We start from the raw sequence: 14,212 nt of genomic DNA on the forward strand, positions 1-14,212 counted from the left end.
GGAGTGGTCCACGGGGACAGGAGAAGGCCACGGACAGGAGGAGAGGCCCGCAGAAATGGAAACAAGAATGCATATCATAGAGACAGGGAGACGGGCCAAGCAAAGTGGGAGAAGGTCACAGAAATGGGGATGGGTGGGCACAGATACCAGGAACCCGTAAACACAAGGACGTGTGGACACAAGAGGTCCCCTAAGGCGGGAGCAGCCAACTCCTGGAGACAAGGGAGAAGCCCCCAGAAGTAGAAATAGCCCCATGGAGGAGAAGGGATGGGGCGGCAAGTATGGGAATTCTCTATAATGCATAGAGACGTGATGCACCCAAGACATGAGCGGGTGGGGCGAAGAGGCCTTCCTTCTCTAGCTACCACTTGAGCAGAGAGGCAGTGGGAAAGGGCAAGGAACTGGAGGGCAGAGCCAGAAGTGGGAGACTCCCTTCCAGGGAGCCCACTGCAGCATCTCAGAGGGAGCTGAGCAGGACAGGGGGATGGAAGACAGAAGCAGTGACACAGATCTCGGAGTGGGGGTGGGTGGTGCACGGCTGGGTGGGGGGGTGAAATTTGGGGGGAAGGAACATGACAGTTGGCACTGAAGGCTGAGCCCGTGACTCACCACCACCCCCAATGCTCGTGATGGGGAGGAGACACTGACACACTCACGTGCAGCCCCCCAGCACACGTGACCATATGCCTTTCTCTCACACACACACACACACACACACACACACACACACACACACACACAGCACATGGCAACCCTTACACCAGCTGAGCATAGGAAACCCTCATCCCATATGGAGCATCCCTGACATACGTCTGACATATATACGGCATCCTGAAGGACCACCAACTTTGCATACACTTCCTCACCCTACGTGGACAACACCCATGGTCCCCCAACACCCACCCTCAGCTCCAGCTAAGCCTGAAAGCCCAGACTCATGCCAGCCTATAGGCCTTTGTTTATGCAGGGGCCCCCCAAAAAAGAATGCCTATCCTCTGTAAAATAAACCTACCCCAGAAATCTAGTCCCATGCCACCACCTGCACAAAGACTGACCCAGGGCTCAGCCTACTCTTGTATCATCAGAAGAGAAAGATCCTAGGCAACCCAGATAAACTGGAAAGTCCAAGCAGAAGGTCTGAGCAGAAAGGGGCCTGACACGCCAAGCTGGACCCTTGCATTTTCAGGCAGATATGGGGGCTTTGGCAGGAAGTGAGAACCTGCCCAGGTGCACGGAGCCTATCAAAGCCTGAGTCTAACTTCCAGGTTCTCTGGCTCCCACCCCAGGGGATTTCACCCTGATGGCAAACGCAGATTACCAGCTTTGGAGCTCACACATTCCCACCAACTTCTTTCTTCTGCTTCTTGCATTCATCCATTCAACATGCCCCGCAGGACAGGACATCCACCTGCCAGGCAGTAGAGCCTGGGGCGGGAGGGGGGGGTGGGGGGTACCAAGAGCATAGACCTCAGAGTCAACTCCTGGGTTGGAACCCTGGCTCTGTCTCCTCCAAAGGACAGGCAAGCTACTTAACTTTTCTGGGCTTCTTGAGGTCCTAATAAAAACAATTTCCACATAGCTTTTACTCTGTGCCCCACAACCATGAAGCAGGGGTTAGGGTCTTCATTTCACAGATGAGGAAACGGAGGCACAGGGGATTTAGCTTGTCCAAGACAACAGCTGGAAGTGGCAGGGTCAGGATTTCAATCCAGACAGCTTGGTATAATTATATTGGCTTGGTGTTAGGGATTTCAATTTAGTGGAAAGTTAGGACGGCCAGTTAGAAATCAACTGAAGGACACCACACAGGTGATGACTGAGATGTCACACCTCGGTCCTACTCAGTGCTTGGGAGTCCCTCGGTAGCTTTTAGCTTCAGGAAGGTAATGACCAACTCCTCGAGACTTAGTTTACTCCTCTGAGAAATGGGGTGTGGGGGGGAAGCAGTTAGTACAGGAATCTCTTGAAGCTCCTGTCCTTGGGTTGGTTCACAGGGTAGCTCTGGAACGTAACAGTGCGAGGCCAACGCCCTGAGGGCCAAAGGGGGAGAGTAGTGATGGCCAGAAGCCCTGGGTCAACGCAGAAGGAAGGCACCTTGGAAGGAAGCAGAGTCCGTCTCCTACAGGGTCACTTTCTGCAGGTTTTCATCCTAGTTGTCCTTCAGGTTTTCTCCCCCCACCCCGCCCACACTCCCCGTTTCTTAAATGAAACTGTCTTTGCTTTTCGCTTTTCCCCATTTCCTCCCCTCCCCTTCAGGTTTTCCTTGTTCCCTCAGATTCCCTCGCTCCTCGCTTCTCCTTTGACATCTCCCTTCCCCCCTTCCTCAAGAGTCCGCCGGCTTCTCTCCCCTTCCTTCTTGTTGCTTCCGTTCCTCTTTTTAATGAAGCGAGTCTGGAGCCTCAGTTTCCCTTTTTACTCCCTCCATGTGCTCGCTGCTGCAGTTTCCCCTCCCCATTTCGCGCTGACTGATGATGCTTCACTTTCTCCGTTCGCTCCGCCGCGGTTCCAGTGCCACAGCTCCCCCGCCCCCACCCTCTGGGTGTCGTGTGCCTCAATTTTTCCGACTTCCCTACTCGACCCCGACCCGACTCCAGCCCGGCGCCCCCAAGATGGCGCCCGCAGTCTCGCTCCGCCGCCTGACGTCACCGCGCGGCCCTCCCTTCTTCAGGCGTCAGGCGGAGTCGACGAGGAGCTGGAGGAGGCGCATCCTCCAGGGGGCTTAAGGGGGCGGGCACTATCAACCCCGGGGCTGGCCGGTGAGGGAACATCGCTAGACGATTGGTTGGGCACTGCGAAGGATCCCGACGATCCATACTATTGGCCCAAGGCTCAGAGACGTGAGCGTCGATTGGTCGAACGGCAGGAGCCAGTCAGGCGCTGATTGGGCGCGTTCGGCCGTTCGCGGAGCGGCCGAGAAGGAAGGTAGGCGGGGCGTTGCTGAGGGCGATTGGGGGCGAGAGCGAGGCTGCGGAGCAGACGAGAGGCTACGGCGGGAGCTAGAGAGGGCGCAGCGCTAGGGTGGCCGCGCGAGGGGAGCTGCGGCCCGGGCCTGGGCCCGGGGCCTGCGAGACGGCGGAGGCGGGTGAGTGCGGCCGAGCGCGCGGAAAGCCGGCCTGGCTCCCCCTCCCCCCCTCCTGGCCTCCCCGTGCCACCCCGCCTGCGCACTGAGGGCCGGAGGGGACGCGCGCCGGGCGGGGAGGGCGGAGCGGTACCAACGGCCGGCCGGGCGCGCGGGCGGCGGGGCGGGGGCCGGGCCGGGGGCGGGGGTAGCGAAGGGGGCTAGAGTCGTGTGACGGTCCCAGTGAGGAGGGGCGAGGCTCGGGCGAGGGGCTGGGAGGGGCCTGGGTGGGAAGGGAGGCGTTTGGGCTGCCTCTAGGAGACGCTCCGAGGCTCATCGGGGCCACGGTCCGGCCGTGGGCCGTCTAGGACCGGAGGGGGGTGGGGTGGAAGGTTAGAGGCGGCCTGGGTGTCCGGGGAGGGGGTAGGGCGTGAGGAAAGAGGTAATGAAGTTAACATAAAGAGAAAACCTAGTTATGCTTGTAAGGAATCCGACCAGTGACAGGGATTTGGTGTGAAAATGGGTATCCTTGGAGGGGAGATTTAGAGTTGAGGGCGAGGTCCGAGTGTGGAGAATGGGGTTACGTTAACGTGAAAAGGAGTTAAACCAAAGGGGGGTGGATACCACTGGAATGGGCTGAGAGGAGTCTCTGTGCATAGGGTTATGTTATGTCAAAAGGGTGGGTGTCCCCAGGATAGGTTGGGTAGAGGTGATGTTTTGAAAAGTAGGGAATTCGGTCAGATGAAGAGTAGGAATTGGGTATGGGTGTGCTGAATGGGGGAGGGTCTTGGTATCTCTGGAATGAGAATGAGATGTTAGGTTGACAAGAAGTTGGGGGCCTGGGTATCCCCAGGGTAATAAGCTGGTGAGAGGGTTCTGGGTGTAAGGAAGAGGGGTTTGGCCATCCTCTGGGTTGGGGGCTGGAGGGATTCGTCATAATAGTAAGATAGGGTCTGAGTATTTCTAAAGGCGTTTGGGGTAGTAGGAAAAGTATGTGTGAAAGTTTTAAGGCTTTGTGAGGGGTAGTCTGGATATTCCTGGATTGGGTTAGAGTACGTGCTGGGATCTTTCTGCAAAGCAGAGAAACTAAGTTGTTAATGAAGAGGGGGTCTGATTATCGCTGGAGTGGGTTAGGGTGGGGTTTGGCCTTTTTGCAAAGAAGAGGGGCTTAGGTTGATACGAAGAGGGGATCTGGGCGTCCCTAGATGGGTTAGGGAGGGAGGGTGGGGTCTTTTTTGCAAATAAGAAAATACTAGGTTAATAATGCGAAAGGGGGTCTGGGTATCCCTGGCGTGGGTTTGTAAGGAAGGGTTTAAGTTGATGTGAAGGTGGTATCTGGGCATCCCTGAGATGGGTTAGGGTGGGTCATTTTGTAAAGAAGAGGAGCTGAAGTTGACATGAAGAGGGGTGTGGGTATCCCCATAGTGGTTGGGGTGGTTGTGTATGAAGATGAGGCATTTAAGTCAATGTGAAGAGGGGATCTGGGTACCGGAGAGGACGTAAGGATTGTAGGTGAGGTCTCAGCGTAAAGAAGAGGTAATTGCGGTGAAGAGTGTCTTGAATTAGGGTGGTGAGTAGAATCCAGGTGTGAAGAAAGGGTTAGGTGTTTTTGAAATGGGGCTGGGTAATCTGGATAGGGGGTTGGGTTGTAGGAGGGGGCTTTGGTATATAGAGAGAAATTTGGAGTCCGGGATCTGGGTATCATGGGGAGTGGTGAAGGGGGAAAAAGTGTAAAATGCGATGGGTTAGGCCAACATGAGACAAGTTGATTGAGGGAAGGGAGAGTTTGAGGAGTCTGGGCACCAGAGGGAGAGACCGTGTATACTAGAGGTTGGGGGTAAAGGAGAGGGACTGTACCCTGTGAAGGCTCTGAAAGTGGCGGGCCCCTGTGGCAGTCCTCTGGGTGTAAATAGAAGTCAGGAACCTGGGGGAGGGAACAAAGGGGGAGTGAGGCTGGGAGAAGTGACAGCGGTCAGGGCCTGTGAATGGGGTAGTGAGTTGGTAAGAAGGAGAAGTCAGTGGAAGGAGGTTTGAGTGGAGAAGACACGGGCTCCTGTGTGATGTGCGTGGCTGTGGGCCAGCTGCGAGGCACGGGAGGTGAGGGGTTGGACAGGTTATAAGGATCTGGTGGGTGGAGTTCGATGCGTGTTGGTTCAGAGGTGAGAAGGGTAGATTCTGGGAAGGGACCGCTGGGAGGTGTTGCGCTCGGTCTTGTGTGTGCAAGAGAGGAAGGATTGTTAGGTGGGGGGTGGGAGTGGAAAACGGAAACAAGTCCGAGGGTAAAGTACATCTAAGGTTTCGGTGGGTGCCGAAGGGAAGGAATCGTCCCTGGGAAGGACTGAAGAAACTCTAGTTTAGCTGTGCTTCGTCTCCACCTCCCTCTCTTCACAGCCCAGGGCCTCACTGCCACCATGACTGAGGAGTCGGAGGAGACGGTCCTGTACATTGAGCACCGCTATGTCTGCTCTGAGTGCAACCAGCTGTATGGATCCCTGGAGGAGGTGCTCATGCACCAGAACTCCCATGTGCCTCAGCAGCACTTTGAGCTGGTGGGCGTGGCTGACCCTGGAGTCACTGTAGCCGCAGAGGCAGCTTCCGGCACGGGCCTCTATCAGACCCTGGTGCAGGAGAGCCAGTACCAGTGCCTAGAGTGCGGGCAGCTGCTGATGTCGCCCAGCCAGCTCCTGGAGCACCAGGAGCTGCACCTGAAGATGATGGCCCCCCAGGAGGCAGTGCCAGCCGAGCCACCACCCAAGGCACCTGCCCTGAGCTCTAGTACCATCCACTACGAGTGTGTGGATTGCAAGGCTCTCTTCGCCAGCCAGGAGCTCTGGCTGAACCACCGGCAGACGCACCTCCGGGGCACTCCCACCAAGCCTCCGGCCCCGGTTGTCCTGGGGTCCCCGGTTGTCCTGGGGCCCCCTGTGGGCCAGGCCCGCGTGGCTGTGGAGCACTCATACCGCAAGGCAGAAGAGGGTGGGGAGGGGGCCGCTGTCCCTTCTGCTGCTGCCACCACCGCTGAGGTGGTGACTGAGGTGGAGCTGCTCCTCTACAAATGCTCCGAGTGCTCCCAGCTCTTCCAGCTTCCGGCCGACTTCCTGGAACACCAGGCCACCCACTTCCCTGCTCCTGCCCCGGAGGCCGAGGAGCCTGCCTTGCAGCAGGACACCCTGACTCCGTCCCCTGCAGAGGCGCCCGCGTCTCAGCCTGATCCCCTGCCGTCCTCTGACCACAGTTACGAGCTGCGCAACGGTGAAGCCGTTGGGCGCGATCGCCGGGGGCGCAAGGCCCGCAGGAACAACAGCGGAGAGCCGGGCGGGACGGCCGCCCAGGAGCTCTTTTGCTCCGCCTGTGACCAGCTCTTTCTCTCCCCTCACCAGCTACAGCAGCACCTGCGGAGTCACCGGGAGGGCGTCTTTAAGTGCCCTCTGTGCAGTCGTGTGTTCCCCAGCCCTTCCAGTCTGGACCAGCACCTTGGAGACCACAGCAGCGAGTCTCACTTCCTGTGCGTGGACTGCGGCCTGGCCTTTGGCACTGAGGCCCTCCTCCTGGCCCACCGGCGAGCCCACACCCCGAATCCTCTGCATTCGTGTCCGTGCGGAAAGACGTTTGTCAACCTCACCAAGTTCCTGTATCATCGGCGTACGCACGGGGCGGGGGGTGTCCCTCTGCCCACAACACCAGTCCCGCCAGAGGAGCCTGTCGTTGGTTTCCCTGAGCCAGCCGCAGCAGAGACTGGAGACGCAGACGCCCCGGAGCCCCCTGTGACCGAAGAGAGCCCGGGAGGGCCCGCCGCCCCTGGCACCTACCGCTGCCTCCTGTGCAGCCGCGAATTTGGCAAGGCGTTGCAGCTGACCCGGCACCAGCGTTTCGTGCACCGGCTGGAGCGGCGACACAAGTGTGGCATCTGCGGCAAGATGTTCAAGAAGAAGTCTCACGTGCGGAACCACCTGCGCACGCACACGGGCGAGCGGCCCTTCCCCTGCCCGGACTGCTCCAAGCCCTTCAACTCGCCTGCCAACCTGGCACGCCACCGGCTCACGCACACGGGGGAGCGGCCCTACCGATGCGGGGACTGTGGCAAGGCTTTCACGCAGAGCTCCACTCTGAGGCAGCATCGCCTGGTGCACGCCCAGCACTTCCCCTACCGCTGCCAGGAGTGCGGGGTGCGTTTCCACCGCCCCTACCGCCTGCTCATGCACCGCTACCACCACACGGGCGAGTACCCCTACAAGTGTCGCGAGTGCCCCCGCTCCTTCTTACTGCGCCGGCTGCTGGAGGTGCACCAGCTCGTGGCCCACGCTGGGCGCCAGCCCCACCGCTGCCCGTCCTGCGGGGCCGCCTTCCCTTCCTCGCTGCGGCTCCGCGAACACCGCTGCGCGGCTGCTGCCGCACAGGCCCCGCGGCGCTTCGAGTGCGGCACCTGCGGCAAGAAAGTGGGCTCGGCTGCCCGGTTGCAGGCGCACGAGGCGGCGCACGCGGCTGCCGGGCCCGGAGAGGTCCTGGCTAAGGAGCCCCCTGCCCCTCGGGCCCCTCGGGCTGCTCGCACGCCTGTGGCCGCCCCGACCGCCTTGGGGGGTGCGGCCCCCGCGGCCCCCGCGGCCCCGGCCCGACGCCGGGGCCTGGAGTGTAGCGAGTGTAAGAAGCTGTTCAGTACAGAGACGTCGTTGCAGGTACACCGGCGCATCCACACGGGCGAGCGGCCGTACCCGTGTCCGGACTGCGGCAAGGCCTTCCGCCAGAGCACCCACCTGAAGGACCACCGGCGCCTGCACACGGGCGAGCGGCCCTTTGCCTGCGAGGTGTGTGGCAAGGCCTTCGCCATCTCCATGCGCTTGGCAGAGCATCGCCGCATTCACACGGGTGAGCGGCCCTACTCGTGCCCAGACTGTGGCAAGAGCTACCGCTCCTTCTCCAACCTGTGGAAACACCGCAAGACCCACCAGCAGCAGCATCAGGCCGCCGTGCGCCAGCAGCTGGCAGAGGCGGAGGCCGCCGTGGGGTTGGCCGTCATGGAGACTGCGGCAGAGGCGCTGCCCCTGGTGGAGGCCATCGAGATCTACCCTCTGGCTGAGGCCGAGGGGGTCCAGATCAGCGGCTGACCCCGTCCCTTCTCCCCCTTCAGCACCGCCATGTCCCGTTGCTGAAGAACCTCCTCCAGCATCCCCTCAAATCTGTAGATACCGTGCCCCTCTCTCCATCTCTCCCAACTGCCGTGTAAGTTCTGTAACTGGATTTATTCTCTCTTGTGAGGGGGTTGCTCTGGGGTCCTTGATGTGCGTAAAGGTGCCCCCCCCCCCCCCACCTTCCACCTTTTAGCACTGGTGGTCCCAAGATGGAACAGTCAATAAAGACTGAGTTGGACGTTTATGTGTTTCTGTCTGGCCCAGCTGTGTGGGGTGGGATTTGGGAGCCATGAGCCCAGGTTCTTGGGTCTGAGCTTTTATGGCTGTGTTCTCAGCACCTGGAACAGGGCCTGGCAAGTGGTAGGAGCTCAGTGGACATTTGCTGAGTGGAAAGAGGACGTGGAGTCCAAGGGTGTGGCTCAGGGAGCGGGGATATCCCCCTGGTGCTCCAGGGGAAGAAGCGTAGCTGTCTTGCCACTAGAGGTCCCCACAGCCCCATAGAAAAGCCTGAAGCTGTTTCAGTTGGTGGCAGGAACATTGGGAAAGGTCTTCAGATTTCTTTTTGCCCCTTCTGCACCCCCATTCTTGGCCTGATGTGAGCCATCTCCCTCAAAGCCATCTGGTTGTCTCACTGGATCCCTGAGGGCAAACGCAGGTCCGAAAGGTATGATCTCCAGGGCAGAAGAAGGTGGCTCCTGGGACCAGACCCAGCTGTGGAGTTGGAGAACTCCGATTCTGGGGGTGGACAGCCTCATAAGGGGAGCTGCCTTGACACCTGCCTAGAATGGGATTCTGTCTTAGCTAGTAGACGTGGGGAGAGGGGTGGTTGGAGTGACTGGCTGGTATTTGAACGTCTAGTTTGCTTCCAGTACTTACATGTTTATCATAATTATACTCCTCTTGTGAGGGGAACATTTTGCAGGGAAGGAGTCTGAAGTCAGAAGCAGTGAGGTGATTTGCCCAAGGTCATCCAACCCACATAGGATAGAGCTTGAATTTAAGCCTAGTTTCATCTGGTTTTATCACCCTTCTGCTTTTCTCCACAGTCTAATGCCTTTTACTTAGGAGAGGGCGGTCGAGAAGGATGATGGTGACTGGTGGGAATGTCCAGTTGCTTTGCCTGAGCCGCAGCCCAAGAAAAATAAGCCCCGCCAAAGTCATTCCAGTCTTTGTGTTGGAGAAAATTCTTATTTGGGACCCTAATAAATGAGAGGTGAAGGGAAACCGTTTGTATGGAAACCAGGAAGAGGGAGGCCTGAGAGCTGTCCACTCAGACCCTGTTACTCTGAACACCCCCTCAACAGCCCCGTCGCCTCTGGGCACTGGGCTCAGAGACCTACACTGGTTTTGCCTTATGTTCAGGTGAAAATGAGGGATTGAGAGAGGGAAGACTTATCAAGACCACATAGGTGGTAGACCAGAGCTAGAAACCAAATCTCCTAACCAGTAATAGAGATTTTACTACATAAGCCTCATTTTATTGAAAAAAGTTCAGGGACCCCTGGGTGGCTCAGTCAGTTGAGCGTCCGGCTTCGGCTCAGGTCATGATCTCGTGGCTCCTGGGTTTGAGCCCCACGTCAGGCTGTGTGCTGACGGCTCAGAGCCTGCAGCCTGCTTCGGATTCTGTGTCTCCCTTTCTCTCTTTTCCTCCTCTGCTCACGCTCTGTCTCTCTCAAAACTAAACACTAAAAAGGAAAAATAAATAAAAGTTCAACCTGTTTGACAACCGGACAGCTCCTAATGAGAGCAATTACGTGTTAAGTAGTTGTTTCAGAGCGTGTTGCTCGTGGGCACCATCTTTGAGTGACCTCATACCCTGCAGAAAGGACTCAAGCCATCTTAGCCCAGCATGCTAGATCCCCTTTAATCCCCACGTAAAGGTTCATTCTCAAACTGCCTCCTCAAGAAGAGCTGCAACATCCTGAAAGTCATATCGAATAAGTGCTTAGAACAATTGGAGGATTATTCTTGCCAAACCAGATAAAGATAAGGTTAAATCAAAAGGGACAGGAAGGGGGTGGGGTGGGGGCGGACCCTGAGAGTGCTGGTTGACTCCAAGATTCAGCAGAGAAGAATGGCTCTGTGACTGTGGGATGATCACCCTTCCTCAATTGTGGTTCTTTTTCAGAGCTTCTAATGAAAACAAGACTCATTGTTCACCGTCACTCTGCTGAAACTTGATGGTCCTCAGTTGAACTGTCTTAAAAAGGGTGGCATGGGACGTCTGGGTGGCTCATTCGGTGAAGCTTCTGACTTTAGCTCGGGTCATGATCTCTCGATTTGTGGGTCCGAGCCCTGCGTTGAGCTCTGTGCTGACAGCTCAGAGCCCGGAGCCTGCTTTGGATTCTATGTCTCCCTCTCTCTCTGCCCCTCCCCTGCTCTTGCTCTCTCTCTCTCTCTCTGAAAAATAAATAAAAATTAAGCAAAACGGTGGACTAATCAAGCCCTTGTTGGATGCTGGGTTTTGAGTTAGGCAAAGTTTCTTTTCTTGGTGGGGGGCACAAGTGAGCGAGGGGCAGAGAGGAGGGAGAGAGAGAAGCGGGGCTCACTTGGGGCTTGTGTTTTTACCTGAAGCGGGGCTCAAGCTCATCCAGTGTGGGACTCCCAAGTCACCAACTGTAAGATCACGATCTAAGCCAAAGTCCGATGCTTAACGACTGAGGCGCCCTGGGCAGGCAAAAGTTCTTGAACTTTAATGTTTATTAGGCAATTCCCCTAGAGATTGATTTTTTTAATGTTTATATTTGAGAGAAAGAGGGAGACACAATCCGAAGCGGGCTCCAGGCTGTCAGCACAGAGCCCATGGGGCTCGAACTTGTGAAGGATGAGATCATGACTCATGCTGAAGCCAGACGCTCAACCGACTGAGCCACCCAGGCCCCCCTCCCCTAGAGATTCAGATCCAGCAAACGGGTGGATGAGATCCAGGAATCTGCATTTTAAACACACCAATTCTGGGGTGCCTGGCTGGCTCAGTAGAGCATGTGACTTAAGTTTATTTATTCTGAGAGACAGAAAGCGCAGGGGGAGGGGCAGAGAGAGAATCCCAAGCAAGCTCTGTGCTGACAGAGCACAGAACTCCACGAACCGCATGATCACGACCTGAGCCGAAATCGAGCCGGACACTTAACCAACTGAGCCACCCGGACACCCTGAGTGTGCAGCTCTTGATCTCAGGGTTATAAGTTCAAGCACACATTGAGTGTAGAGATTACTTAAAAGTAAAATCTTTAAACGTAAATAAAAACACCAATTCTGATGCAGGCGACTTGCTGATCACTCTAAAGATCCTGAATCGTCCGTTTTTAGTTGGATGTGGAAGGCTTGCCTATGCAGAAATGTCAAGGGAACAGAATGGTGGTCCTCTAGTGCCCGCTATGCTCCTGACAAGAGGCCCGAGTACGACTGTAGGGAGGGCATGTGGTGCCGTCGGGCACATTCACGGGGCTGCAAGTGGATGCAAGTTCAACTCTAAAGAGTGCTCTCAGGTGTGCTGTCTGTGCTCGTCACTGGATAGCCTGGGTGACAAGGAACTTAAGTCTGTATGGTTCTGACCGCACGACCCTACAGGAAGGGGCTGGACCAAATGACCTTCCTCTGTACCAACATCCCACTTCCCCATCCTTCCAGACTTACCTTGGGAACCGGGGAGGTGCTTTTTTATTCTTTCAGTCTTGCCCAAACGAGGCAGTGCTAATTAATACTTTTCGTCCAAGTGATCCAACCCCTCTTCAATTCTTCCTTTCTCCTGTCTCCCCCATCCCCTACAGTTGAGTTTGCAGAGTACCAGCATCCGTATGCCAAGCGTACATCAGAGGATGGAACAATGACAAGGTGACATGGTGCCAGTGAGAAAGCCCAGTTGTTGACACCGTTTCTGATTTTCAGTGGTGAGGTCGTGGGGATCAGCCCGTGGCCTGGCCTGTGAAGCCGTTGTTCTTGCCAATTGACGTAGTCAGGCTGGGCACAAAAATTTGAGTGAATGAGTTCATGTCACTCTGAAGAAGAGCGTGCCCTGGACCACCAGACAACTTCAAAGTCGACTGTTTTGAAAGGGTCTTGCTGGTCCTCTGGGGATGGAAGTGGGGGAGGACTCACCGGTTTCCTGACTTTCCCATCGTTCTCATCTATTGAAGACCGTGTGCTAGAGATCTGTCCTAAGCACTTATTACATCATCATCTCATTTAATTCCACAAACCCCACAGGTGAGAAGGACATCGAAGGTTATATATGAAAAGTCACAGATCTCTAAAATGGCAGAACCGAGAAACGAATCCAGACGTTTGAATTCATCCTAAATTCTGAGACTTAGGTCTTCTGATTCGTGAGAACCTGGCTTGGGCCCTCCTTCTGAAACATTTACTGTTTGGACAGAAGTAAAGCCCTCCCCTCCATAGCACACATGTACCCACCACCCTTCCCAGAACACAGAGGAGACCAAGGGAGAGCAGGCAGCGTTTCTCTCTGTACAGTTTTTACTTTTTTATTTTTTGATGTTGTTCAGATGAATGACACACTCAAGTTACAAAAATGGGGCCTTAAAAGAAGCACATTGTACAATGAACAAGCAGATTGGAGTTAAGAACACTGAAACGCTAACCCGCTACCACGAGAAGAGACAGGGTGGGGGGGACAGGATGGGGAGGGAGGGGCTACCAACACAGGGGTCAGACAGAACTGAAAGTGGGGCTAACTTGCTGAGAACGGATGAAAGGCAGGTCTCCTCCAGGGCCTACTCAATTTCCAGATGCCCTTCCTGGTCTCCCTTGCCCACTACTAGCCACCTCCGCCCCTCCCCATTCCAACCTGGTCCTCTGAATGAGTAGGTGAGAGACACCCACCCCAGAAAGGGCTGAGCCACTCAGATCTTTACAAGGTGGGTGGTCATCTTGCCCTATTCCAGGCTTGGATTTGGGAGCTGGTGGTGGCAGCAGTGGGATAAGAAGCCACAAAGGAGCTAGCAGAGAGAGGAGTTGATCAAAGATCAGGCCCCTGCTTTTCCCCCAAAGACTCCTTGCCCCTTTCCCACCCCACCATGACCCAAAGGCCCTCTCTACAAGTGGAGAGAGGCCCCCAGTCACCCTGCAATTATGTAAATAAATAAATACTGAGCCCCTGGGCTTGGAGGACAGGCTGGGGGAGGGGCAGCAGGGATAGAGGAGAGGATGGGGAGGCAGTAGGGAGGGGTCACAGACATAGTAAATAGTTGTCTCCGTCCCAGCAACACTTCTCTCTAGATTTTGCTCTCCTTTTTGTGTTTGTTTAACAAGGAGCTAACATTTCAAGGACAAATACTTAAAAATATACATTATTTTTTCTTTTTTTTTCGCCTTTGTCATCGTCATCTTGCTTTGGAGACTGCTGAGGTCAAAGTTCAAACCGCACGCAGGAACTGCGGCTTGGAGTTTTTGTGTATTTTTTTTAATTTTTATTTTTTAATTTTTTTCACTTTTTTTTCCAACGTATAAAAAGGTAGCGGAGTTGTCTGTGGGTTTTTTTTTTTTTAATGGTTAAATCTTTGGTTTGTTTCTTTTTTCTCTTGGAGGCCTTTATCTCTCGCACTTGCCTTTCCCACTCAGAGGCCAGTGGGGGCCCGCGTGTCTCAATCTTGCTCAGTCTGTCTCACTCTCTCTCTCTCTCTCACTCAGTTCCCCCTACCCTGGGCTAAAGGGAGAGAGAGGCACCCTGGGATTCGGGTGGGCCAGGAAATTAGTCAGGTCAAGAGGTCAGTCGCCTACTTGGCTAATCCCTTACCCTGTCTTCCCAGGGCAAGGGGCTTGGAGACCCTCTCTTGGCCCTCCCAAGGGAGAAGATGTCTGGGAAACTCATACCCTTCCCCCACCCCCCACTCCTGATCTTAGCCTCAACTCATACAGGGTTTGGGTTCCCCATTTCCACCCACCCCCACTTATACCCCCAGTCCCTCCCTCCCATTTCCAGCCCCCACCCTCCCAGAAGAGAACAGAGAGAGGTGTTTTAGTTACTGGCATTTCTTTTTTTTCTTTTTTCTTTTTTTTTTTTTTTTTT

At 55.5% G+C, this 14,212-nt stretch overlaps 2 protein-coding genes across 10 annotated transcripts in view; one reads left to right on the top strand and one right to left on the bottom strand.

Moving 5' to 3' along the window:
* GRIK5 (glutamate ionotropic receptor kainate type subunit 5) overlaps window positions 1-2,681 on the bottom strand; it is a 58,180-nt gene extending 55,499 nt beyond the window's left edge. For 2 of the 5 annotated variants that reach the window (XM_060651266.3, XM_060651264.3), the window contains exon 1: window positions 1,319-1,429. In XM_060651266.3, coding sequence (XP_060507249.1) covers window positions 1,319-1,370 — 52 coding nt within the window. In that variant the 5' untranslated portion in view covers window positions 1,371-1,429. Of the gene's footprint in view, window positions 1-1,318; window positions 1,436-2,094 lie in introns of those variants that run through there. The other 3 variants (XR_013552339.1, XM_060651268.3, XM_060651265.3) reach the window with 3 other exon arrangements.
* Window positions 2,682-2,900: 219 nt separating this feature from the next.
* Window positions 2,901-8,428, top strand: ZNF574 (zinc finger protein 574). 5 transcript variants are annotated; one of them, XM_060651271.3, is made up of 2 exons: window positions 2,901-3,082; window positions 5,450-8,428. In XM_060651271.3, exon 2 carries the CDS (start codon window positions 5,470-5,472, stop codon window positions 8,158-8,160), a length of 2,691 nt encoding a protein of 896 aa, XP_060507254.1. In that variant the 5' UTR covers window positions 2,901-3,082; window positions 5,450-5,469; the 3' UTR covers window positions 8,161-8,428. The 5 variants fall into 5 exon arrangements, with proteins under 5 accessions (XP_060507254.1, XP_060507255.1, XP_060507257.1 ...); XM_060651272.3 differs by lacking the exon at window positions 2,901-3,082 and adding an exon at window positions 3,356-4,628; XM_060651274.3 differs by lacking the exon at window positions 2,901-3,082 and adding an exon at window positions 3,356-4,594.
* The last annotated feature ends 5,784 nt before the right edge of the window (window positions 8,429-14,212 follow it).

The sequence above is a fragment of the Panthera onca genome, chromosome E2 (genome assembly GCF_046562875.1).
Source record: "Panthera onca isolate mPanOnc1 chromosome E2, mPanOnc1 haplotype 2, whole genome shotgun sequence".
NCBI classification, from domain to species: domain Eukaryota; kingdom Metazoa; phylum Chordata; class Mammalia; order Carnivora; family Felidae; genus Panthera; species Panthera onca.

What these genes read in the sequence shown, in the direction of transcription:
- ZNF574 (XM_060651269.3), top strand. Translation starts at nt 5,119, where the DNA reads ATGTGCGTGGCTGTGGGCCAGCTGCGAGGCACGGGAG. An exon ending in CCAGCTGCGAGGCACGGGAG is followed by an intron (nt 5,156 to 5,449) that starts GTGAGGGGTTGG and finishes CTCTCTTCACAG; the next exon opens with CCCAGGGCCTCACTGCCACC.